This window comes from Pecten maximus, unplaced genomic scaffold (genome assembly GCF_902652985.1).
Source record: "Pecten maximus unplaced genomic scaffold, xPecMax1.1, whole genome shotgun sequence".
Lineage (NCBI taxonomy): Eukaryota > Metazoa > Mollusca > Bivalvia > Pectinida > Pectinidae > Pecten > Pecten maximus.
Window position 1 is genome coordinate 1 of NW_022982735.1, and position 25,532 is coordinate 25,532.

At 37.3% G+C, this 25,532-nt stretch overlaps 2 protein-coding genes across 2 annotated transcripts in view; both read right to left on the reverse strand.

The window, feature by feature from the left end:
- Positions 1–5,980: 5,980 nt before the first annotated feature.
- Positions 5,981–9,628, reverse strand: LOC117320879 (diamine acetyltransferase 2-like; the record flags this gene model as incomplete). The annotated part of the gene is given in 5 exon segments (XM_033875362.1): positions 5,981–6,135; positions 6,468–6,539; positions 8,075–8,123; positions 8,691–8,806; positions 9,607–9,628. Coding segments are annotated over 4 exon segments (342 nt in total), but the record flags the coding sequence as incomplete, so codon positions are not given.
- Positions 9,629–15,690: 6,062 nt separating this feature from the next.
- LOC117320878 (diamine acetyltransferase 2-like) overlaps positions 15,691–25,532 on the reverse strand; it is a 30,489-nt gene continuing 20,647 nt past the window's right edge. The window contains exons 3-5 of the mRNA XM_033875361.1: positions 21,985–22,056; positions 16,514–16,668; positions 15,691–16,088 (exon numbers count right to left, since the gene is read on the reverse strand). Of these exons, the coding sequence (XP_033731252.1) occupies positions 15,918–16,088; positions 16,514–16,668; positions 21,985–22,056 (398 nt within the window). The 3' untranslated portion in view covers positions 15,691–15,917. The remainder of the gene's footprint in view (positions 16,089–16,513; positions 16,669–21,984; positions 22,057–25,532) is intronic.

Sequence of the window (25,532 nt, forward strand, 5' to 3'; positions counted from 1 at the left end):
TAAGCCCACACTTTTTTTTATCAAACGAGGTTTTAATTGACTAACAAAGATATAATAGTCCAGTCATTTAAAGATTTGACCTCAAACTAATTGCAAAAGAATTAACTTTATTGGTTTTAAATAGAATACGACACCCTTTAAATCATACCAAAAGTCTAGAAAAATCTAAGTTGGGGAAAATGAAAAATAATGGCATTGAATTAGTCAAATATTGTCAATACGGTGTTTTGCGAGTATGGGCCGCCGTAGTGAGATTTGAGACGATTCGCCCCACCGGCACCGCGATGTTACGAAGCAGAATACATCATTATATACAAATATATTCGCAAGTAAGTTATAATTCCAGTTTGAAAATGAAATGTTGTATGTAAAATTGTGGTCTTTTCATACAAGAATGATAATGTTATGCCATTTCGGAATGTCGGACAGCGTAAAGTGAAGTGAGTTCGGGTTTGTTTACATTCTACGTACGACGACGTCTGCTTTCACCGGGCGCATATTTCTTGTATTTCAGACTAACGTCTTACAAATTACATTGATTTTTGCATATTGTGTACAATGTCTTGAATATAGATGTGCTAAGGCTACCCTTTTTAATTTTTAATGCTAAAATAACGGAAGACGGCCTCGATAAAAAATTCAAAGTATGGAAGCCGTGTAGTGCTCCAAAAACGGAGATTATAATACATCGTAAACTAATTTCACACACGAGTATTTCCTACAGTGTGGACGTATTTTTTAATCATTGTTGGATTCTTCTCATTCTTCTACTCCTCAGTTTTTAAATGCATTAATACATGAATTGAATATTTGTTTGTTTGTGCTTATTTAATAAAATACTGCTATCTTTTTTTAATATTGCGTTGATTTTTAGGTTTTATTCATTTCTTTTATTATTTTACTTTATTATACATGTATTTTTCTTAATTTCAGTTGAAAAGAATAGCAGATCAAATATTCTACTAGTTAAGTTTGGTGAATAGTTACCTTTTATTTGTGTTTCACTTATTTGTTTTTTTATGTTTGGGAAATTGTAATTTGTTTTACTATAAGTTAATAAATTAAACTTCTAGTGCCTTATATTTGTTTTTCTTTGTTTTTTTTTTTTGTTTTTTTTTTTTGTTTTTTTTTTGTTTTTTTTTTTACTATGATTTCTACGGTATTTGCCTATAACGCGTCTGAAACAGGGGCACAATTCTTTTTTCAGAAATAATGAATAATCAAGTACGGAACTGTCTGCTGTGTCAAGGCGAAATTAATGAGAAAGGGGTACAAATACAAGACAAAGGAAGCCAACGTATTAACGAAGCTAGTATTGAAAGGGGTGATACCCTGCGATCCAAATCGGGTGACTTCGTCCACATCCATTGCCGGAAAGTATATACCAATCCAAATGTCATAAACAAAGTGAAAAAGGAAAATGAAGCTGAAACCGTAAAAACCACAGACCAAATACCTGTATTACGATCACATCATGTCTTCAACTTTTCATGTCATTGCCTCTTTTGCGGACAAACTGCAAAATCACAAAGTAAAAAACGTGGAAACGATGTATTCCCAGTGCGGACGGACGATTTCCAGACGAGGATGATTCAGATTTGTGCTGAAAGGGATGATAATTGGGCAGCTGACGTCCGTGGTCGTATAGAATCGGTGAACGATTTGCATGCAGCAGATGCGGTTTATCACCAGTCCTGTAATGTCAATTTCAGGACTGGGAAATTCATTCCACATGCTTTTTCATTTGAACCACAGAGCGGCACAAAACAAAAGAAAAAAGGCAGGCCGAGTATTACCACAGATTACTTCCAGGAGGTTATTGACTATTTAATCAGCAATGAGGATGAACAATTAACAGTTTCTGACCTTGTGAGAAAGATGACCGAATCATGTGGCGAATTAGCATATAGTACCGTGTATATGAAAAAGAGACTGCTGGAACATTTTGGGGATAGTGTTTTGATTACTGAAATTAACGGGAGATCAAATGTCGTGACTCTGCGTCGAACAGCCGAATCCATCCTTCAGGAATTTTACTGTACACCTAAAAAAAACTCAGAGGAACAAAAATCAGCTATACTTGACACGGCAGCGAAACTCATAAGAGCTGACATAAAGTCCTTAAATTTCAGTAGGGAGTTCTACCCGTCATCATCGGATATATCTGATATTGAATCCAACAAGAGATATGTTCCTGGCAGTCTTTTAACGTTGCTGACTTCTGTCTTCAGTGAAAAGGATAGTGCTTTGAAAACGGTATCAATTGGACAAGCCATCATGCAGGCCAGTAGACCTCGATCTCTGCTTCCACCTCTTCAGATTGGCCTAGGTGTACAGCTCCACCATCATTTTGGTTCCAAATTTCTAATAGATACATGCCATAGCTTGGGATTTTGTTCGTCCTATGCAGAAGTACAGAGGTATGCGTCCTGTTCTGCTGCGTCACAAGGTACGTCTGTCTATGGTGTTTCTCCCCATAGCTGTATCCAGTTTGTTGCCGACAACGTCGACCACAACATCCGAACTTTGGATGGCTACAATACATTTCATGGTATGGGAATCATCGCCGGGGTAACTCCTGGCATGTTCACTGCTAGACCTGTTTCAAGAACTCTTGTGACAACCAATGACCTGATTGAACTTGGAAAGATAGAGATCCATAACTACAGGCAACCTACCAATAAGATGGGAAGCATGACATTCGCGTCGCTCAAACAGATGCAAAAGATGGATTCCACCTGGAAACTGGATGCATTGACTCAGATTGTATGGCCTTTAAGATCGCCTACGCCAGGATGGTCAGGTCTTATGCAAATGATTGCATCAGGGTCACATCCAGGTAAATCATCATTTACATTTCTACCAATGATTGATCTAAACCCAAGTGATCTATCATGCGTTTTTTCAACACTAAGATTTATAAGTGAGCAGGCCAGACTCTACAACAAAACCCCGATCATCACATTTGACCAACCACTCTACTGGAAAGCATTTACCATCATATCCAATGATGAGCCAGGGAGCAACCTCAAATCAATCGTCCTACGCTTAGGAGGATTTCACTTAGAAATGAGCTTTCTTGGAGCTGTTGGCCATCTTATGTGTGGATCGGGTCTACATCAGCTTTTAGAGACAGTGTATTCCCCCAATGCAGTTTCTCATATGATCACAGGTAGATGGGGAGAGTGTGCTAATTGACCCTCAACTCCTTTTCCAGCGCCTCACGATTGCCGCTACGGGACTCTTAGAAGACCTTCCTACGGTGTTTAAGTATGAGCTGTGTAGCTACCCTTCATCATTGTTTGAGGCATCAGGTCTTCCTAGGGCAGCACAGAAAGCATCTCTAGCAGATTGCATTTGGAGTATGGGGGATTGTGGAATTGCGAAACTTCCAGACGACTTACTAACTGTACTAGACGGTGGTTCCCTGTTGCAAAGAATCCCATGGAATGTTGGTGATTCATTTGCGAACATTTGTCAAACGTACGTACAACACGTTACAATGAAGTACGCAGATTCTGTTGTTGTCTTCGATGGTTATACCAGTAAATTGTCAACGAAGGATGTTACCCATATCAGGCGCTCAAATGGTGCAACAGCACAGAAAGTAGACTTCACCGAGGAAATGCCCTGTCGAATGAAGAAAGAACGATTCCTGTCCAACATAGAAAATAAGCAGCACTTCATAGACCTGTTAGGTTCTAAACTGCAGCAAAGTGGTTGTACGACTGTGCACTCAGATGAAGATGCAGATCTTCTTATCACACAGACTGCTGTCAATTGTGCAGCAATTAAAGATGTTGTTGTAGTTGGAGAGGACACAGATCTTCTTGTTCTGCTCTGTTATCACGCCGGTCGTCAGAATCATGCAATTTACTTCAAATCCGATTGTAAAAGATCTCTTGGGAAAGAAATTAAGATATGGGACATCGGTAAGACAAAAGAGGTTCTTGGAAATCAATGCAGCCTGTTACCCGTGTTACATGCTTTGAGCGGATGTGATACGACATCTCGACTCTTTGGTATCGGCAAAGGGCCAGCGTTCAAGAAGCTACAATCATCTGACGTCCTCCAAGTCCATGCTCGTGTCTTCCTGGATAGTACATCTGATGTAGATGCAGTTGCATCGGCAGGAGAAGAGATTCTCACGGCCTGGTATGGCGGACAACCATTTGAGACCTTAGATCTCCTGCGTTTCAGAAGATTTGCAGCAAAAACGCACACAGGCGTCACATCTGTGAAAGTACACACCTTGCCTCCAACTTCAAATGCGGCCAGGTTCCACTGTATGCGGTCGTTTCTTCAGTGTCAGTGTTGGATTGGTAATGGGTGTAACTTTGTTCCACAAAACTGGGGATGGTTTGTCAAAGAGAACTACCTATTACCCGTGAAATGTACAATGCCTCCAGCTCCAGAACAGCTGCTTAAAGTGGTTAAATGTGGATGCAAATTGAATTGCGACACGAAAAGATGCACGTGCCGTAAAAACGGTTTGTCGTGTTCTGTGGGTTGCGGCGAGTGTAGGGGTACAAGCTGTTCGAATTCATTACCAGTGACGCATGCAGATTTGAACGAGGACTTGTAAATGACTGGTTTGTACTTCATTACTGTAATATCCCAAAAACTTATAAATGAACATTACCATGCTTTTAAAAGAAACTAAATATAACTGTGTAAATGCAAATACAAATATATGGTTAACCTGCAATAGACTTGTATAAAAATACGTTTAGCCCCCATTTCCTTGCTACATGTGAGTCCCCAAAGGTCAATCATTATGCTAAAATGACAAAAGCATGCTTAATAACTGCCCTGGATTGGTTTCTTTATATATATGTAGTAGGTTTGAGATTATATATGATAAAAACAACATGCAAAACACAGGGAAATCATTTTTATACTCACATTTCTTGAAATGATGAGATTATTTACAAGTGGAGATAATTCTAAGGCTGTGACGTCAATAGACATGCAAAATAATATGCAATGACACTCAATTTGATCAGCATTATCACTTCTAACTTTAATATACAATCAGTTGTTCTACCATAAGGGATTTTCTTTTGATAACCAAAAATTTACCTCTATACTCTATTATCTTTACTTAACCTAAATCACGATTATTAAAAAATATGGTATAAATTTGCGAAATTTGCTTGAAAGATTTAACAAAGAGTTGTTACATTTCTCGTCCGTTGCTTAATTTTTAATTTTAAAGCAATACAAATTTGAAAGAGACAGAAAAAAACCAATGAAATCATTTCCACTTTGAATTTTTGATTTTTTTTTATAAGGGGAGGTAATTATCGGGTCTTTATGACGTCATGATTTATCTAAATCAATATAGTGTGATATGTCCTGAAAGGTGCACTATCTGTGCTTATTCTAATGTATATATAGTTGTTCTATCTGAAAGACTTTATTTTTTATTCCGAAAATTATACACCTACCCCCCATATTTTCTTTAAATGATTTGTATTCAAGTAAGGTATAAAAAAGGTGAAAAAATAACTTTTCCCTTTCGGTGATGGCTTTAGACTTTTTAAATATTAAGCAAGACATGTTACAGATAATAGAAACTCAAAAATAAATTCTTTTGCAATTAGTTTGAGGTTAGCCATATTTTTACTATAAAATGACTGGACTATAATGAACGCTTTGATAATTAATTCTTAAACATTCACAAGAGGATGATTTACTTGAATTTTAATCCACGATATTACCTATATGTTGTACAAGGACTGTAGTTTATCTTAGTCACGAGTGAGCAGTCATAAAGGATTTTTATGCAGGTAATCTCTGTTATAGAGGTTCATATATCATATATTGTGTAACATTGGCAACCAAAACAGATGGCGTTATACATAGAGATTGTAAAACTGGGTTGGCCAACGGAAGAAATAATTTGAATATATATATATATATGCTTATTCGATATTTCATGAAGTCAGAACTAAAAAAACTGGTGCAAAAGGCTTACCTGTGCTACTTCGTGGAACAGTTTGGACCTAATACCACGCCCTCTGTGTTCCTCTGACAAGAACAGATCCTCCAGGAATATAACACGTCCCGACCAAGTGGAGTAAACGTAGAAATAAAGAGCGTACCCCCACAGAACAAACTTGTCTTGTGAAGCTGTAGGAAGATTAATATTGATGGTCAAAGTATTACGTAATTACATAAAATGAGGACAAAAACGAAATCATAATAATTGTCGTAAAATGAAGCAAAATGTTTGAGTTTTATGAAAGATTCTAAGTTTAAAGTATCATACAACAAATGGCTCCCAGGTATAATTCTCCCACGGCAATCTCAACATTTACATTGTGTACTACGATTTGACAAAGTACATTTAGGGTGTACAAGTAAAAGGTTTCCTATTGGTCATTTAATTTATAATTTAAGTTATTCCACAATTATGACAGTTTGATTATTGTTACACATCAGAGAAAAGATGAATATCGTACCTGTCGCTTTCGTATCCTCAACAACCAGACATTCGAAACATTTCTGCTCACCAAAACCATCTTTTCTGAGTTCTGTAAGAATGACATTCACATGAAAACGTAACACATTGATGTTATAGTCTGTTCTGATGTTTGGAGGTTATTTACATTAATACTTCCTGCAGATCACATCATTTGTTTTTATCAGCTTCATCATTTTATGTAGCTCGCAATAATTGATTCGGATATCACACTGTTATAATAACGACTAGTAATTAAGGATTTTTGTGACAATATAATCACGACTCGTTATTCATGATTTTGATATCAATGTTATCACGACTCGTAATTAATGATTTTGATATCAATTTTATCACGACTCTTAATTAATGATTTTGATATCAATGTTACAATGTTGTAGCGGAACTGGACTGGACTGAAATATTCTAATGAATACAAGAGGAATAAACAAATAAATAGTTTAAAGCAAAGTAAAGAAATACCTGCATGACTGTTAGGTACATATAGACTGAACGAGATTACAACTATAATTACACCATACACAATACTGCAAATTTTTATTTGAAAACTTGTCTAAAGCTCATTTTAATATCAATGTTGTTTATCTGTGATCACATACATATATTACTGGTTTGTTGCACTCTGGCTGTTTGCTGTTTATATGCCTTAGTTTGTCAATTTAATAACTCGCATATGTAAATGTTGTTTATATGCACGCGACGTCAGGGCAGTTTCTCTTGTATACAGTATCCATATATGAGAATGTTTTAGCTTCATTTAAAATGTATATATATACAGAAATGTAGCAGTGAGTATACATCGTGGCATTTAACAGAATCTTTAACCACGGATGACTACCACTTCATGTGAAATATTTACATTCTGTATCTAGTCAGACGGATATGTGTGACAAATGTCGTCGAACACGATGAATTTATACATAACAGCATAATCAACCTTCATACACAATAATTACATATGTACAAGAGAAGGCGTTGTCAATTCATGCCTACTTATTATATAAAAACGTCCCTTATCTCACAGAATAGACACATATATATATCGGTTTAACAATGGATATTATTTTCCTTATATAGTTTTCGAAAACTATGGCAGGCCAAGTTGTCATTTATTCACGGAGCAAAGCTGATCTAGGAATTTTCCAAATCATAAAATATATCTTATATAATATATCTTATATAATTATATCAGATATCTTATAAACTGTATAAGATATATAATAGTACATTTGTATATATAAGATATTTCATATACTTTATAAGTCATATAATATTATAAACGATATATCTTCTATAATATTTTGTAAGATATCTTGTAAAGAAAATTAAATGAAATATCTTATATATCTTATATATCATATCATATATATCATTGCTTCCCATTAACCTGTTTTCCCTATTCCCAGCCACAGAACCTGTCCTTACAACGTCCCATGTTCTCATTTAAACGATTCCTTTCCAAGTGCAGTAGTCACGTCAGCAAATTGAGCAAACAGCAAACGAAAACAAAAGTTATAGATGCTATATAATTGTGTGGAACTGAAGTTCTGTAGTCACAGAGTAACAAAGTAAGAATTATTAACCTACTTTCCGCTGTCAGTTCCAGGCCCGGTGTCTTGTTGTAAACGGCCAACTCCTATAACAAACGACACGTACATTAAATAAAGTAATTAGGAATCTTTATCTTTTATTTTTCTATCTTCGTCTTCAGAATAAGTAAGTGTATACATGTATTTTACGCGTAAAACTAGTTAGATGATAGTAGTCATATCCTTTTATATATGCTACATAGGTAGTTTTGGGCCCAGGATAAGTAATGCTTATAACAATATCCTTTATATTATTATAATGTAAGTAAGGTAGGTTTTCTGTCCAAGATAATTAATGATATATTTACCCGTTATACTAATCAAATATTAAATGTTTTACATGTAATGCATAGGCAGAAAAATCGCATGAATATATTGTTTAACTTAAAGGTACTTACAGCTAGGACAACATTTGATATCAGGCCCCGCGGCGAAGAAGAAAATAAACAGAAAAAGCATGCTTTCTGTGTTGTATGAGATACAAGTCAATAAACAAACTGTAAGTAGGGGAACAATACATGTACTTTAAATGGTCCTTAAATATCAGGTCATGTTTACATGTCAACCTCATGTGCTCAAAGACAGATCCTGATGTAAGATTGTATGTAACTTACCTGTCTCAAACGGAGGATATCTTCACAATCACCCTCTTCAGCCGGGCGGATGTTATACTCCGACATTGTTAATCAGGGAACTAGTGTACACCGGCCTGTCATACAAACACGTGGTCCTTATCAGAAAAAAAACAAAAGCTGCTAGTGAGACTCTCATCTATCATGTTGTCGTCCCTAGATAGACCAAGCCGCATTACGCGTCGGTGCATTCAAATATAATTCCTTTGGTTTTAGGTTGAAAATTATCCAAATTCAGCATATTCTGATTTGTAAAATTGCAACCGATTTAGCATGTAAGGAGGTTAGCAAAGATTATTGGCATTCATTTGATTAAAGATGTATAAGTGAGGGTAAAGGGCGACAATTTGGGTGGCGAATGCTACTGCGGTAATAGTGGGCATGCGATACCGCTGCCCTCGTTCCGAGTAGCTGATAAACAGAAGTAAATAACAGGACTCCGAACATGAATGTTGTGTATACCGGACAGTGTGGCATTTAACTGTACGATCAGGGCGGCACAGACACTACTACAATTGACAAGATTAACGTTATCTTTTCTATACACGCAAATCAATAACATTATCATGTAATATGCGAAGCTAAACTACATCCATTCCATACTTTATATGAGGTCACTTGAAATATCAAAGGATATAAATCGCTGCTGAATACCCATGCCAGCCGTCGTTTACACTAGAAGTTTAATACTCGATCATTACTATTATTTTTTCCGACAATCTCTAAAGCCTAAATAAGATTATAAAGCATACATTTTATCTTAATAATGGTGTAAACAAAAGCAGAGTGACCTTGCCATTCGATGTCTGTACAGAGATAGCAGCTTTCTGTTTACAGCGCCAGTGAGTTACTGAGTGACTTCATTACATGATTATGTAAGTGTGCTTACTGTACCTACACCGGAACATGATGGTACACACCACACGCATAACGTAGAGCCCGGAGCCAGGCGTTATATCCGGAAACATATATATATGCAGTCGTAGCGCTACCACCGTCCCCTATTCAAAAGTCTGAATATCCCAAAGATTCTATTGTCATATTACTGGAACATCGTTACACATCATTCGTGACTCGGTTATCTGACCAGGCGTGTGTGAATACAACGCAATCCACTACTTATTGTAAATCCTAGTCAGCCTTTACCAGGTTCAATGGTATGTAATAAATGTGTATATACAACAAGATGATCACGTTCCTACCTGGACAGGATCTATGATAGCAATATATGACCTGTCAAAGGCAGGCATATAAAAGTGTGAGGGATACTCCTTCCTTTGTTTAATTCTCAATGACAGAACGCCTTAAATCATATGTTTATTGCATTTCTTAGTCCGTTGATTATTCATATAATGTGAATGGGATGTCGACTTAATTATGATAAGGAGTTTCTAAGTTTTGCGATTTTTGACCAGTGTGACCTTGAAAATGTCAAATGCCATTGGTATGAGGGACTTTAAGAATACACTATAGCATGTATTTTATGGCAAATTATTACGCTGGTTCTTCTTGAAGTTTTCTGAAAAAAAACTTTTTCTATTTCACTCTATTGACCTTGGAAAGAAGATGGGGTTATTATGGTGGTACAATAACAGGATTCTTGGATTTTTTTTAACCATATGACCCATTGGGTTTCCTAGAAATTAAGATTCTCAGAGTAACTTTGAACTTTTTCACACATGTAACCTTGAAAATAATCCATTATCATTTTGAATATACCTTTGAATTAGGTCAAAACAGTTTAACACAGGTCATACTCTCAGACCAGCACATAAAAACTATCAAAAGTATCTATTTATATGTGATAATGTTAGACGAAAGCAATGAACACGCATACATATCGGGAAAAAATGTGTTACATTTATATTAATGGCACCCCTACTGATTGACAAGAATTGTGTTTTTATTTATGATCAGCACAGATAAATCGCCACGTCTCGGCTTAATCACATCAACAATAACTAAAAATGTTCCAGTTGAATTACCTGTACACCCTATAACATTTCATATAACTTTGTACAGCCAGGGATACAAATTGAAAGGAATTACAAAGGATTACATCACATATATAAGGCATTAAACATTATGTTACCGACACAAATCTAGTTGATTATCGTCGAGTGTTGTACAGTTTGTATATATGTTCTGAAGCATACCTCGTCTGTAGGCCCCTAAAAACACTAGGTTCTTTACATAGGCTATATGTAGTGTAGTGTCTATTTATAGAAACACAAATCAAGTGTCTATTTATAGAAACACAAATCAAGTGTCTATTTATAGAAACACAAATCAAATTTTTCCGAATTACTCGTTAATGAATTAAGTTAGTATCATCACAAACGTAAAACGTTGACGAAAGATAATGTTTGCCCAAAGAATGTGACCCATGGCTACACATCCCTCCGACTGTTTCCTATGGTAAGACGCATAGTATTGTGGCCATGGAACACATCCAAATATGGTAACTGGAGGATTCTGGCCCTAACTGTAACAGAGAGTGGAGACTCCTCGCTGTCTAAATACTACTCAATATCCTCATCTGACCTTCCTTCAGCTTTACATAATTTCTACAAAATTATCTAGAGACTGTGAAAATTCATCAGCATCGTCAATTTCCTCACCATGATGAGATATACTGAATCTGTATAATATTTTTTTCTCCACGAACGTCATTAGGAATTGGTGCAAGTCCTTGGGTCTTTCAGTAGAGCTTTGATTTAGTAAAGCAAATTGAAAAGTCAATATGATAGGATCCAAAACCTGTAATACAGACGAATAGGTTGCCAAATGAATTCAATCGATGTGGAGTTTTTTCACAATTGTAGATTGTAGATTTCTAGAAATTATTGGGGTATAGATAGCAAGTTGTCCCATCATTAATTTCAATATCTCTACACTTTGTTCACTTGTCTGCCGCTTTATCTCGGCTACCTCATTGCCATTGTCCATTGCCCCTCTGTGTTATGGCGTTGCCTTCCGCCATCATATGCCATCAACGGGAAACGGGGAGAAGTTTGAGCCCAGTGAAAGTGTATACATGAGCTTTCCCCTCCAATTCTCGAATGGATTGTTTCAGCTTTTGTAAGGCGCAATTGCTTCATATTAGATGCACCTATCAAGTGTATTCCACAGCAGAAATGACGATAGAAAACGGTATGGACTGTTGTCTTATTCGGCGTAGAGGTTTCGTTTCTCCTTACGATTGTCGGAAGATGTGAGTTCATATATAGCGCTGCCGTCACGAAAGTGACAGACACCATCAACACACTTGATTTCGTTGACACAAAGCGTTATTGGGTCTAAACCGGAACACTAATAATATAACCCGGAACCCGGAATCGGGTGGTAGATCCGAAGGCATACATAAACAGTTGTGGCGCAGACCAAAATCTAAACATAATTATGTTTGTATAAGATTTGTCACTAAAGTACAGCCTGACATTAACTGTTGAACTATAATTTACTTAATTGATTAGAGTTGTTTGCGTGGGTTTGAGAGAAATAAATAAATACTGAGTAAGTTAGTTGGCGTTTATTCCCATTAAAGACTAGATTTACATTCTAAACACTTTAACCTTAGACGTCAGTATTATTCTCATATGTTCACGAAAAACATCCCGCTTTCAGCAATAGATATATTAACGATGCGTTAAACAATTTATGTATCTTTAATAGCAACACAAAACTTTATTGATCATGTTGATTAGTAAAACCATTTGGAGCTCGAAATTATTGACACTTCAGTCTCTCCAATATCTGCCGCTTACTGCTTCAGGAGATTCGATGGATAGGAGAGAGATTATAATTTCCAAAATGTAAAAAATCCATCCCTAGATAGTAAAATTCTTTCTTCTCATATGTATGGTGTTAATATTTCCGAGTTGATTCGATTTTTAAGGGATTGTTCCAATTATCTATATTTCAGATATCGACTGTTGACATACTGGCCTACTAAAAAATCAACAGCACAAGGTAAAGTCAGAGACTTGTATAGCATACGTCTCTGGTAAAGTATAATAATTCTTATTGTATTTTGTAGTTAAGATGTGTAGTTGTAGTTGTGGAAATAAAGATGAAATCGTCGATTGTTGGTTCCTCTCTTTATTGATGTAGGTAGGTGTTGTATCCGTACGAATATGGGAGGAGTGACGTATCCGTGCAAAGCATGGGAATGAGTGACATTGGTATGAGGGAAATGCTATTCTTGTATATAAATCATAATGTGTATCGGCCGGACAGATAGATTTCCCCCGACTTAATATGGTTATGGGGTTCGTGACCTGAAGTCTACATGTAAACACCATATCAATTTAGAACTACACGAAGATACTTGAATACAACTAGTATTACATGAACATGGTTTAGATAACATCCAAGTTGTTTGGATAACCGAGGTATATCTAATTACTGGCATATTAGCTAACATGTGTACATGTAGTTATGGTGATTGACAGGTTCTATGTATAAGTATACAAACTGCTACTGAACATATTACAGTACAAAGGTTTCGAGAGATGCAGGTTGATGAAGACCATTGTCGACGTCTTGATATTATATTCCCTTGTATATGACGTCAAACGTCTTTGATTCTCATTTAAATACCTTTTGGTTTCGTTAACATTATCATTTTGAAAATGCGACATAAACCGGATGTGACCTAGATGTTGTATGGTGAGTGTCGTCATTGTAGACAAGACGCTTGCTCTTCCATAGAACATCTGGTCTTAGTTTGTACTTCCTTGACTATCAATGTTGGTGGTTAGTTCATCATTCCGCTAATCTGTTTAAATTTGATTTTGTGCTAATGTTTTTGTGTGTCAAATTAAGTATGTCTGTAATAATTGAGCGCAACATAATTAGCGTAATAATAATTTAGCGGAATGCTTCCTGTGTAAATAAAGTTGAAAAAAATATTCACTAAAAGAGAGAAAATGGAAATTATAAATTGTAGTCGAGAAAATCCTCAACACATATTCCTATGTTTCAACTATTTTAATTCTTCAGTATATAACACTGTATAACAATGCATTGAATTTGTATTATTCTATAACATCCTACTGAAAAGCAGTCCACTTTTTAAATGCTGTTATTGTCTTATATACACAACAAAAAATAATGAACACGGTAGGAAAGTTTTCTTCACGATTTCGATATGAATCAAATTCAAAAGTTTCATATTGCTTTTTTTTTAGTTGCGCTAATAAAGGTTTTATAAACCAAGCCACTTAAAACTTAGACATTTCACCTGCATGTATATGTATTTATTCATGTAATCATTTATTTATCTATTCATTCATTCATTTATTTTTCAATGGGAAAGCGTGCCGAACAGTTTTTATGTTTCGGTTCATATTCCTACGACAACATCTGAACATGATATCTTTCTGGAACACCTGCGTTTGTTTCTGTTCTTATTCCATCAGTCTACAAACCAGACTTTTTGTTTGCCGCCGGAAGTCAGTTCTGTTCCTAGTTACAGCTTGAAAATAACTACTTTTATGGAGCACGTGTTGGAAAATTTGTAGAACTAATATCACACGCGCAGTAAGCTAATCTCTCGCATAATGGTAACCAAGCCATCTTTGATGAGGTCTTTAAAACTTTTGTTGAAGAGGACTTGTCATCATCAATCACTTAATTATATGCCTCCTAATGAGACAGGTCGCACTCTTTGTCTACATACTGAATTGGAATGTGTTTGAATCATGCTTACCATTTAGATACATACAGTTTTGTGATTGTTGTAATTATATAAGATAGGTTAATCGTGATACTTCAAACTGAGTTATGAACAATAGAAAATTCTAGTTCAGCTTGACATGGGCAGTACCCTTTTCACACGGATTTTGAAATTTTGAAATATGTTCACAGACTCAGTGATACAGAATCAATCAAACTGGTTTATTTTTGTGTCAGTCAATTGACTTTAAATGTCATATTGCTTTTGTTATAGTCTTAAATCATTCAGTCGTGATTTGTGTTATTAATTTTGTAATTTTCCCCATTCTGTGAAATGATATCTCACAATCAAAAGGCTAATTCTTAACACTTTCCTGGTCTAACTACATCATACTGTTTTAGCTATTTTAAGCAGTGAATTTTATCAACATAACGTAGATAAGTCCATCAATATCTTTGCTTTAACGAAAAAAAGGAAAGAAAAGGAAACTTACTGTCCCTTCTGCCTATAATTAGCTTCCATTCGATGAGGTACCACCGTGGTGTTTTGCTATAATTATATAGAGAATACATGCTTAGTGTCTTAAAATATAAGCTGTATTTTGGCGCACAAAAATACAGCTTATATGTAAAGGCACTGACTATGTGTTCTATTTATCCTGCAACAGTCATCAAAATCAATATTTTAAAGTAAAACGGTATCAACAATGTTCCAAATACTTTTGTTAGTAGTATGTTCGCCTGTCACTTAGAAGTATGCCAGTAGAATTAACGAACGTGTTAAGATTAAGTAGAATTGACGCACGTGCTAAGATTCTAAAACACAGCTGTTTTACGTCACTGCCGAATACAGCAAAAATATATGTGGTAGCAGTATTCTAACAATGCGGATGACAGTTACAGGATAAAAGGTTGTATTAGGTAAGGTGTCTTCTCATCATCTGATGTGTAAAATATCACATAGTACAACATTAGAATAGGGTTTGTGACCATGAAACCAACTATTAAGGAGCACACCAAACGTCATCTTAAAGGAAATAGTTCCCAATGAGATTTTGATGTTGGCCATAACACATTGTCAACACGAGTTACTAGATCCAGTATGGGTGTAGAAATTTAGTTTATCTGACGTACATGTATCTATTAACATGTTGGATCATTTACATACAGTATTGATGTCGTGAATTATATCGTTAATAGTTTAATACTGATACATAAACATAGTTACCAGTATATTTATGATAGCAAGTCCTTAAATGACCCTGGCTGTTAATAGGACGTTAAACAAAAACAAACAAAGTAATCACGCGATTTTGTTTTATTTGATAATGAATATGACACTCTATATATACATTCTACTCTGTTATTACACTACAAATACAATAATGTACAGTAGTTGCTAAAAATGATCTGATTATTTTCACGCCTTGTATTAATTAATAGTTAAAATGACGCTCCTCTCAGAGGAAGCCATATAATATCTAGGTGGTAGCGTTCAATGATTCGTGTCCAATCATTACGGTCGACAGATCAGTCTGTTTTTATCATTTGTTCTAACTCCGGTCGGTCCATCCTGAATATATTCCAGTTCTCCTTCGCAGTGACATCCCACGCTCCGCGTGCCTTGTAGAATTCTATAGACGGTTTGTTCCAACTCAGAACCACCCATTGCATCCGCTGACAGTCCTGTTCTACACCTATCTATCTCAGGCAGACACAAAGCAAGGTTAGAGTAAGTGTCAATACATTACACAAAAATATTAGATATACTAATTCTTTATAAATGTATTTTTTCCTGATCTTACTCTTTTCTTCCTACTTAATATCAAACCAATATATCCTAACTCGTTCTAATTGTAATTTTTCGTGATCTTACTCTTTTCTTCTTACTTAATATCAAACCAATATATCCTAATTCGTTCAAATCGTATTTTTTCGTGATTTTACTCCCCTTCCTACTAAACATTAAAAACGATATATCCTTATTCGTTATAGATGTATTATATCGAGGCTACTATATTCTCCTTCGTACTAAAACATAAAATCCGAGCTTTAAAATATCATAATCAATTATCAAACATCGTACAGTGTATCAACACAATATAATGTTCAAAAGGGAATATTACCTGCGCAACAGCATTGAAGAGCTTTGTACCGATGCCCCGCCCCCTGTAGGTTGGTGACATGTACAGGTCCTCGAGGTACATAACACGTCCCTCCCATGTAGAGTAGGCGTAGTAATATAAGGCATACCCCCACAGGATAGCCTTACCTTCCACAGCTGTAATAGTTAGTATCAAAACTGGGGTAAATTAGTGTTGCTGTGATTGGAGTCAAAAGTAATGTGTGGGTAGAGGTATGTGTCGATAGATGTAATGTGTCGGTAGAGTTAATGTGTCGGTAGAGGTAATGTGTCGATAGAGGTAATGTGTCGGTAGAGGTAATGTGTCGGTAGAGGTAATGTGTCGGTAGATGTAATGTGTCGGTAGATGTAATGTGTCGATAGAGGTAATTTGTCGGTAGAGGTATGTGTCGGTAGAGGTAATATGTCGGTAGAGGTAATGTGTCGATAGAGGTAATGTGTCGGTAGAGGTAATGTGTCTGTAGAGGTAATGTGTCGGTAGATGTAATGTGTCGGTAGAGGTAATGTGTCGGTAGAGGTAATGTGTCGATAGATGTAATGTGTCGGTAGATGTAATGTGTCGGTAGAGGTAATGTGTCGGTAGAGGTATGTGTCGATAGAGGTAATGTGTCGGTAGATGTAATGTGTCGATAGAGGTAATGTGTCGGTAGAGGTAATGTGTCGTTAGAGTTAATGTGTCGGTAGAGGTAATGTGTCGGTAAAGGTTATGTGTCGATAGAGGTAATGTGTCGGTAGAGGTAATGTGTCGGTAGAGGTAATGTGTCGGTAGGGTAATGTGTCGGTAGAGGTAATGTGTCGATAGAGGTACTGTGTCGATAGAGGTAATGTGTCGGTAGAGGTAATGTGTCGATAGAGGTAATGTGTCGGTAGGGTAATGTGTCGGTAGAGGTAATGTGTCGGTAGGGTAATTTGTCGAAAGAGGTAATGTGTCGGTAGAGGTAATGTGTCGTTAGAGGTAATGTGTCGATAGAGGTAATGTGTCGGAAGAGGTATGTGTCGGTAGAGGTAATGTGTCGATAGAGGTAATGTGTCGTTAGAGGTAATGTGTCGATAGAGGTAATTTGTCGAAAGAGGTAATGTGTCGGTAGGGGTAATGTGTCGGTAGAGGTATTATGTCGGTAGGGCAATGAGTCGGTAGAGGTAATGTGTCGGTAGGGTAATGTGTCGGTAGAGGTAATTGTCGGTAGAGGTATTATGTCGGTAGGGTAATGTGTCGGTAGAGGTAATGTGTCGGTAGAAGTATTATGTCGGTAGAGGTAATGTGTCGGTAGAGGTATTATGTCGGTAGAGGTAATGTGTCGGTAGAGGTAATGTGTCGGAAGAATGGTCGATAGAGGTAATGTGTCGGAAGAGGTAATGTGTCGGTAGAGGTAATGTGTCGATAGAGGTAATGTGTCGGAAGAGGTGATGTGTCGGTAGAGGTTATGTGTCGGTAGAGGTAATGTGTCGGTAGGGTAATGTGTCGATAGAGGTAATGTGTCGTTAGAGGTAATGTGTCGGTAAAGGTTATGTGTCAATAGAGGTAATGTGTCGGTAGAGGTAATGTATCGGTAGAGGTAATGTGTCGATAGAGGTAATGTGTCGATAGAGGTAATGTGTCGGTAGGGTAAATGTGTCGGTAGAGGTAACGTGTCGGTAGAGTTAATGTGTCGGTAGAGGTAATGTGTCGGTAGGGTAATGTGTCGGTAGAGGTATTATGTCGGTAGTGTAATGTGTCGGTAGAGGTTATGTGTCGGTAGGGTAATGTGTCGATAGAGGTAATGTGTCGGTAGAGGTATTATGTCGGTAGAGGTAATGTGTCGGTAGAGGTAATGTGTCGGTAGAGGTAATGTGTCGGTAGAGGAAATGTGTCGATAGAGGTAATGTGTCGATAGAGGTAATGTGTCGGAAGAGGTGATGTGTTGGTAGAGGTAATGTGTCGGTAGAGGTAATGTGTCGGTAGAGGTATGTGTCGATAGAGGTAATGTGTCGGTAGAGGTAGTATGTCGGTAGAGGTAATGTGTCGGTAGAGGTAATGTGTCGGTAGAGGTAATGTGTCGATAGAGGTAATGTGTCGGAAGAGGTGATGTGTCGGTAGAGGTAATGTGTCGGTAGGGTTATGTGTCGGTAGGGTAATGTGTCGGTAGAGGTAATGTGTCGGTAGAGGTAATGTGTCGGTAGAGGTAATGTGTCGATAGAAGTAATGTGTCGGTAGGGTAAATGTGTCGGTAGAGGTAATGTGTCGGTAGAGGTAATGTGTCGGTAGAGGTATGTGTCGGTAGAGGTAATGTGTCGGAAGAGGTGATGTGTCGGTACAGGTAATGTGTCAATGGAGGTAATGTGTCGGTAGAGGTATTATGTCGGTAGAGGTAATGTGTCGGTAGAGGTATTATGTCGGTTGAGGTAATGTGTCGATAGAGGTAATGTGTCGGTAGAGGTGATGTGTCGGTAGAGGTAATGTGTCGGTAGAGGTAGTATGTCGGTAGAGGTAATGTGTCGGTAGAGGTAATGTGTCGATAGAGGTAATGTGTCGATAGAGGTAATGTGTCGGTAGAGTTAATGTGTCGGTAGAGGTAGTATGTCGGTAGAGATAATGTGTCGGTAGAGGTTATGTGTCGGTAGAAGTAATGTGTCGGTAGAGGTAATGTGTCGATAGAGGTAATGTGTCGGAAGAGGTGATGTGTCGGTAGAGGTAATGTGTCGGTAGAGGTAATGTGTCGGTAGGGTAATGTGTCGATAGAGGTAATGTGTCGGTAGAGGTAATGTGTCGGTAGAGGTTATGTGTCGATAGAGGTAATGTGTCGGTAGAGGTAATGTGTCGATAGAGGTAATGTGTCGATAGAGGTAATGTGTCGGTAGGGTAAATGTGTCGGTAAAGGTAATGTGTCGGTAGAGTTAATGTGTCGGTAGAGGTAATGTGTCGGTAGGGTAATGTGTCGGTAGAGGTATTATGTCGGTAGTGTAATGTGTCGGTAGAGGTTATGTGTCGGTAGAGGTAATGTGTCGGTAGAGGTAATGTGTCGGTAGAGGTAATGTGTCGGTAGAGGAAATGTGTCGATAGAGGTAATGTGTCGATAGAGGTAATGTGTCGGAAGAGGTGATGTGTTGGTAGAGGTAATGTGTCGGTAGAGGTAATGTGTCGGTAGAGGTATGTGTCGGTAGAGGTAATGTGTCGGTAGGGTTATGTGTCGATAGAGGTAATGTGTCGGTAGAGGTAGTATGTCGGTAGAGGTAATGTGTCGGTAGAGGTAATGTGTCGGTAGAGGTAATGTGTCGGTAGAGGTAATGTGTCGATAGAGGTAATGTGTCGGAAGAGGTGATGTGTCGGTAGAGGTAATGTGTCGGTAGGGTTATGTGTCGGTAGGGTAATGTGTCGGTAGAGGTAATGTGTCGGTAGAGGTTATGTGTCGGTAGAGGTAATGTGTCGATAGAAGTAATGTGTCGGTAGGGTAAATGTGTCGGTAGAGGTAATGTGTCGGTAGAGGTAATGTGTCGGTAGAGGTATGTGTCGGTAGAGGTAATGTGTCGGAAGAGGTGATGTGTCGGTACAGGTAATGTGTCAATGGAGGTAATGTGTCGGTAGAGGTATTATGTCGGTAGAGGTAATGTGTCGGTAGAGGTATTATGTCGGTAGAGGTAATGTGTCGATAGAGGTAATGTGTCGGTAGAGGTGATGTGTCGGTAGAGGTAATGTGTCGATAGAGGTAATGTGTCGGAAGAGGTAATGTGTCGGTAGAGGTAATGTGTCGATAGAGGTAATGTGTCGGTAGATGTAATGTGTCGGTAGAGGTAATGTGTCGATAGAGGTAATGTATCGTTAGAGTTCATGTGTCGGTAGAGGTAATGTGTCGGTAGAGGTAGTATGTCGGTAGAGGTAATGTGTCGGTAGAGGTAATGTGTCGATAGAGGTAATGTGTCGATAGAGGTAATGTGTCGGTAGAGGTAATGTGTCGATAGAGGTAATGTATCGTTAGAGTTCATGTGTCGGTAGAGGTAATGTGTCGGTAGAGGTAGTATGTCGGTAGAGGTAATGTGTCGGTAGAGGTAATGTGTCGATAGAGGTAATGTTTCGGTAGAGGTAATGTGTCGATAGAGGTAATGTGTCGGTAGAGTTAATGTGTCGGTAGAGGTAGTATGTCGGTAGAGATAATGTGTCGGTAGAGGTAATGTGTCGGTAGAGGTATGTGTTGATAGAGGTAATGTGTCGTTAGAGGTAATGTGTCGGTAGAGGTAATGTGTCGGTAGAAGTAATATGTCGATAGAGGTAATATGTCGGTAGAGGTAATGTGTCGGTAGAGGTAATGTGTCGGTAGAGGTAATGTGTCGGTAGAGGTAATGTGTCGATAGAGGTAATGTGTCGGAAGAGGTTATGTGCCGGTAGAGGTAATGTGTCGGAAGAGGTAATGTGTCGATAGAGGTAATGTGTCGGTAGAGGTAATGTGTCGTTAGAGGTAATGTGTCGGAAGAGGTTATGTGTCGATAGAGGTAATGTGTCGGAAGAGGTAATGTGTCGGTAGAGGTTTATCTGGGGGTGAAATCTGAAAAGTGTATTAGCCTATGTTCAGTTCGCCTGAAGAAGCCTTAGAGGGCAGAAAGGCCTCGCGGCAAAGTCTTGTTGTTTTCTTTTTCTTTTATGTTTTGATACGTTAACCTTCGCAAGGACATATACCTTTTTCTTATATACTATATATATATAAATCTGCCGTTCAAAAGCATGGACATTTTCAATAATTCAGTAAAATTTGCATGAGGTGTGGTTTTCATCAATCTGACTGCATTAACTATTTGGTGATATCCTTACCAGGATGGCATTTCTGTAAAGAATAACTTGCATAGACTTTTCCGATAGGCCTTTCTGCTCTCTAAGGCTTCTTCAGGCGGACAGAACATTTGTTTATTAAATATATATACACGTATATTGAATATATTGATGTTAAATCGTAAAGCAATATTTACCAACATTGCCCTCTTGATTAAAGGGATTGAAGGTTAACCTAAAATTCATTTCATGAAAACATCAAGTTTAATATTGTTTTTAATACTAGCAGAATAACATATGACTGAGTTTCATTATTATAATTTTTACATATTGATAAACATACCAAAAAGAACATACATATCCAATTAGTACTGCAATTACCCCTATGGATATAATCCTGTCCGCATTTGTTTATACATGTTGCAGGAATAGGTATATCATTCAATTTTGGCATAAAATAACACAAAATCTGTACAAAAGGTAAAAAAAGATGATTAACATTTTGATAGTTTTTTTTTACTTAGTTGATCTTGTTGGATAGTTGTTTTTATAAATTACACCACACACAAAATTATCAGATATGATTTTCTTGTTCGTTGTCAAAAGATGTTTTTTCCCACAGGTTGATTTCAGGAGAATGTTCATGTTATAATACTGACAGCAACTATTCTTAAATAAATAAATAAATAAAAAATGTTGTTTTAGTTTAGTCTTACCTGTTGTAGTTTTATCCTCAACAACGAGACAACGGAAAAAATTCTGCTCGCCGAATCCGTCTCTTCTTAGTGCTGCAGGAGGACATACAAAAATGATGTGGTTACAACCTTACCCCAAACACAACACAATTGGCATACCGATATAGTGTGTTAAATCATATTCGTTAATATATCGTATTACAAAAAACTCTCGTTGGTAGACTTTTTAACATCGTAATGAAAGTGAAATACAATTATTTGTTATTTTATTCCCCCCCACTCATTTCGGGGGACACTTTTAAGACTATTTAAAGCGCAATGATTGATATTTTGGGTCCATTTTTAGAATTACCACACCCTTTACATCTGAAAAAATTCTGCAACCTGCGAAAATTAACTTTGTACTTATAACCACCAATATAATTGAGCATTTTCTGAAAATCTTCAAAGTGCAAGATCAAACGTCATTTTCTCCGTAGTGTTTATTGGTCATGGCGATCTGACTTGATATCATCATTACATGTACTATAGACTCCTCCACATTGTTCCTCAATCTTAACATGAATCCAGGCTATATGATAAACGTGATGAATTTACAATTTGCTTTTGTAATTTTCTTATTTCTAGAAAGTAGCATCCTCGTCACGATATCAAAGTTAAATTGCTGACAGGAGCAATGCTTAAAACACACATTTTTTCGAAGAGCAGTTTGAACAAAGGAAATCTATGAACGAAGTACATATCATTTACGCATTGATGTCAATCTATTTTAGTTTCATCGGGGTATGAAAAAATTATAATTAATTTTTGAAAATAATTTTCTAATTTAAAACATGTTTTATGTACAATTTTACTGGTTTTATATGGGATTTTTTTTTCTCAAATCAATGCGCAACGTCAATTGTCGTATTGTGACGTCACATTTTTCGCGCGATTCTTGGATTTTTTTCCCATAGTGGTATAGAAAAAAAAATCTCAACCAAACAGTCCACTAAAATTTTATCTATTTCATAAAAATCTTATAGATAGTACTCTATGCACGTGTAATCAAGAAGATAAGACCAATGAACATTTCATATTACGTTGTCCATTTTTTGCGCAGTTTCGCTTACGTTGTTTTAGTGCTCTAAGCTATCCCTTATTAACTGAAATACTACTCTTCGGTGATAACGAACTCACGTATGAAGAAAATCTTTTCATTTTTTCCAGTGTTCAAGAATGTATAATTATTTCTAAAAGATTTGAATGATTGTTTTTATTTTTTATCTTTTTATTTTTTTATCCAGTACACAGCTGTTACAGCAGGTTGTATATCTCATGTCATGGCATAAAATTCCTCTCTAATCTTTTTCTTCTGGTCTTCTCATCCCTCTTCTTTTCCGAATTTCCCCATTTTTCATCTATTCAAGTATTACATTGCTCACTTACGTATTCTCCCACTTGCTGCCGTTTACTTAATGTGTCATAAAAGGAGACGGATTAATATAAGTCTTATACTTGATTGGGGATCGGCACCGTCATTTGTACAATTTCAAATTCCTACCCCAAGGTGATGCTACCAGTAAAATATGAGAAATCCATTGCTTGGTTCCAGAGGAGAAGTCAATTATATGAATATAGCCTGATTGACCACATTTGGCCCCGCCCCTCAGGCCCCTGGGGGGTCAGCCCCATCATTTGTAAAATTTTGAATCCCCACCCCATAGTGATGCTACCAGTAAAATATGAGAAATCCATTGCTTGGTTCCAGAGGAGAAGTCAATTATATGAATATAGCCCGATTGACCACATTTGGCCCCGCCCCTCAGGCCCCTGGGGGTCAGCCCCATCATTTGTACAATTTTGAATCCCCACCCCATAGTGATGCTACCAGGCAAATATGAGCGACAGCCATCGCTCGATTTCAGAGAAGAAGTTGTTTATATCAATATAGCCGGATTGACCACATTCGGCCTCACCCCTCAGGCCCCTGGGGGTCAGCCCCATCATTTGTACAATTTTGAATCCCCACCCAATAGTGATGCTACCAGGCAAATATGACCAATAGCCATTGCTCGGATTCAGAAAAGTCGTTTATATCAATATAGCCCGATTGACCACATTTGGCCCCGCCCCTCAGGCCCCTGGGGGGTCAGCCCCATCATTTGTAAAATGTTGAATCCTCGCCCCATAGTGATGCTACCAGGCAAATATGAGCAACAGCCATTGCTCGATTTCAGAGAAGAAGTCGTTTATATCAGTATAGCCGGATTGACCACATTCGGCCCCGCCCCTCATGCCCCTGGGGGTCAGTCCCATCATTTGTACAATTTTGAATCCCCACCCCATAGTGATGCTACCAGACAAATATGAGCGATATCCATTGCTCGGTTTCAGAGAAGAAGTCGTTAATATCAATATAGCTATATTGACCCATTTTGGCCCCACCCCTCAGGCCCCCAGGGGGTCTGCCCCACTATTTGTACAATTTGTACAATTTTGAATCCTCACCCCATAGTGATGTTTCCATGCAAATAGGAGCAATATCCTTTACTTGGTTTCAGAGAAGAAGTCGTTTATATTAACAGAGCGAAATTGACCCTTTTTGGCCCCGCCCCTCAGACCCCTGGGGGGTCAGCCCCACCATTTGTACAATTTTGAGTCCCCACCCCATAGGGATGCTTCTGACCAAATTTGGTCAAATTCTGATCAGTAGTTATGAAGAAGAAGTCAATTGTTGACGGACGGACGGACGGCCGGACTCACACAAGGGCATTTGTGCATTAAATAACTTGTGGGGTGCAGGCTGTACCAAAGGCATTTTGGAGTTGCAAATCTGTCCGATATTTATGTGGACATTTGTCTGGCTTTTCTTCTGCAAATAATTGTCCGATTTTGTGTGTAATAATTACCGAAATAGTTAACTAAATTATGCCCATATTTAGATTGTCAGACTACATCTTTTTTATTATTGTACATGTAGTCACTCTAATCAGATCAAATGCTGTACAGATAAAAGAAAATAACATTTGTAAACTTTACAAAAGTTGTACGTATGAATTTAGGACAATGTAAAAAGACTGAAGTCGTAAACGCTATTTTTCCCCACTAGGCGTGATTTTTCAATATTAACAATTAATGACACAGCACTCGTACATGTATGATGTAAAATTCTGTTTGTGTTATCATTTATTATACCATTAGATGGAAGTGACAATTGCATGTTATTTGAAATTCTTTTACGCTGATGACAGTATTAACACAGCAACATATCCATATTTGTTGGGACATATTAAATTACGCATAATAAAGAGGACCACAAACAGACCTTTCTTGTACAACCGCTGTTGCAAATCAGTCATTTCCATACACAATATATTGTTGACGATTAAAAAAATAAAAAACAAAGCAAGCTGGAGAACTACACATGCAAAGCTTGAACAACAATCATTTATACTAGATTTTATTTAATGTCATGGAAAAAGTACCGTCTGTGCAAAAAATAATGGCGAGATTCACAAAATCAAAGGACGACAGTAAGTCACATGCGCATTACGTAATAATCTTAATTACCATTAACCCTATAATCC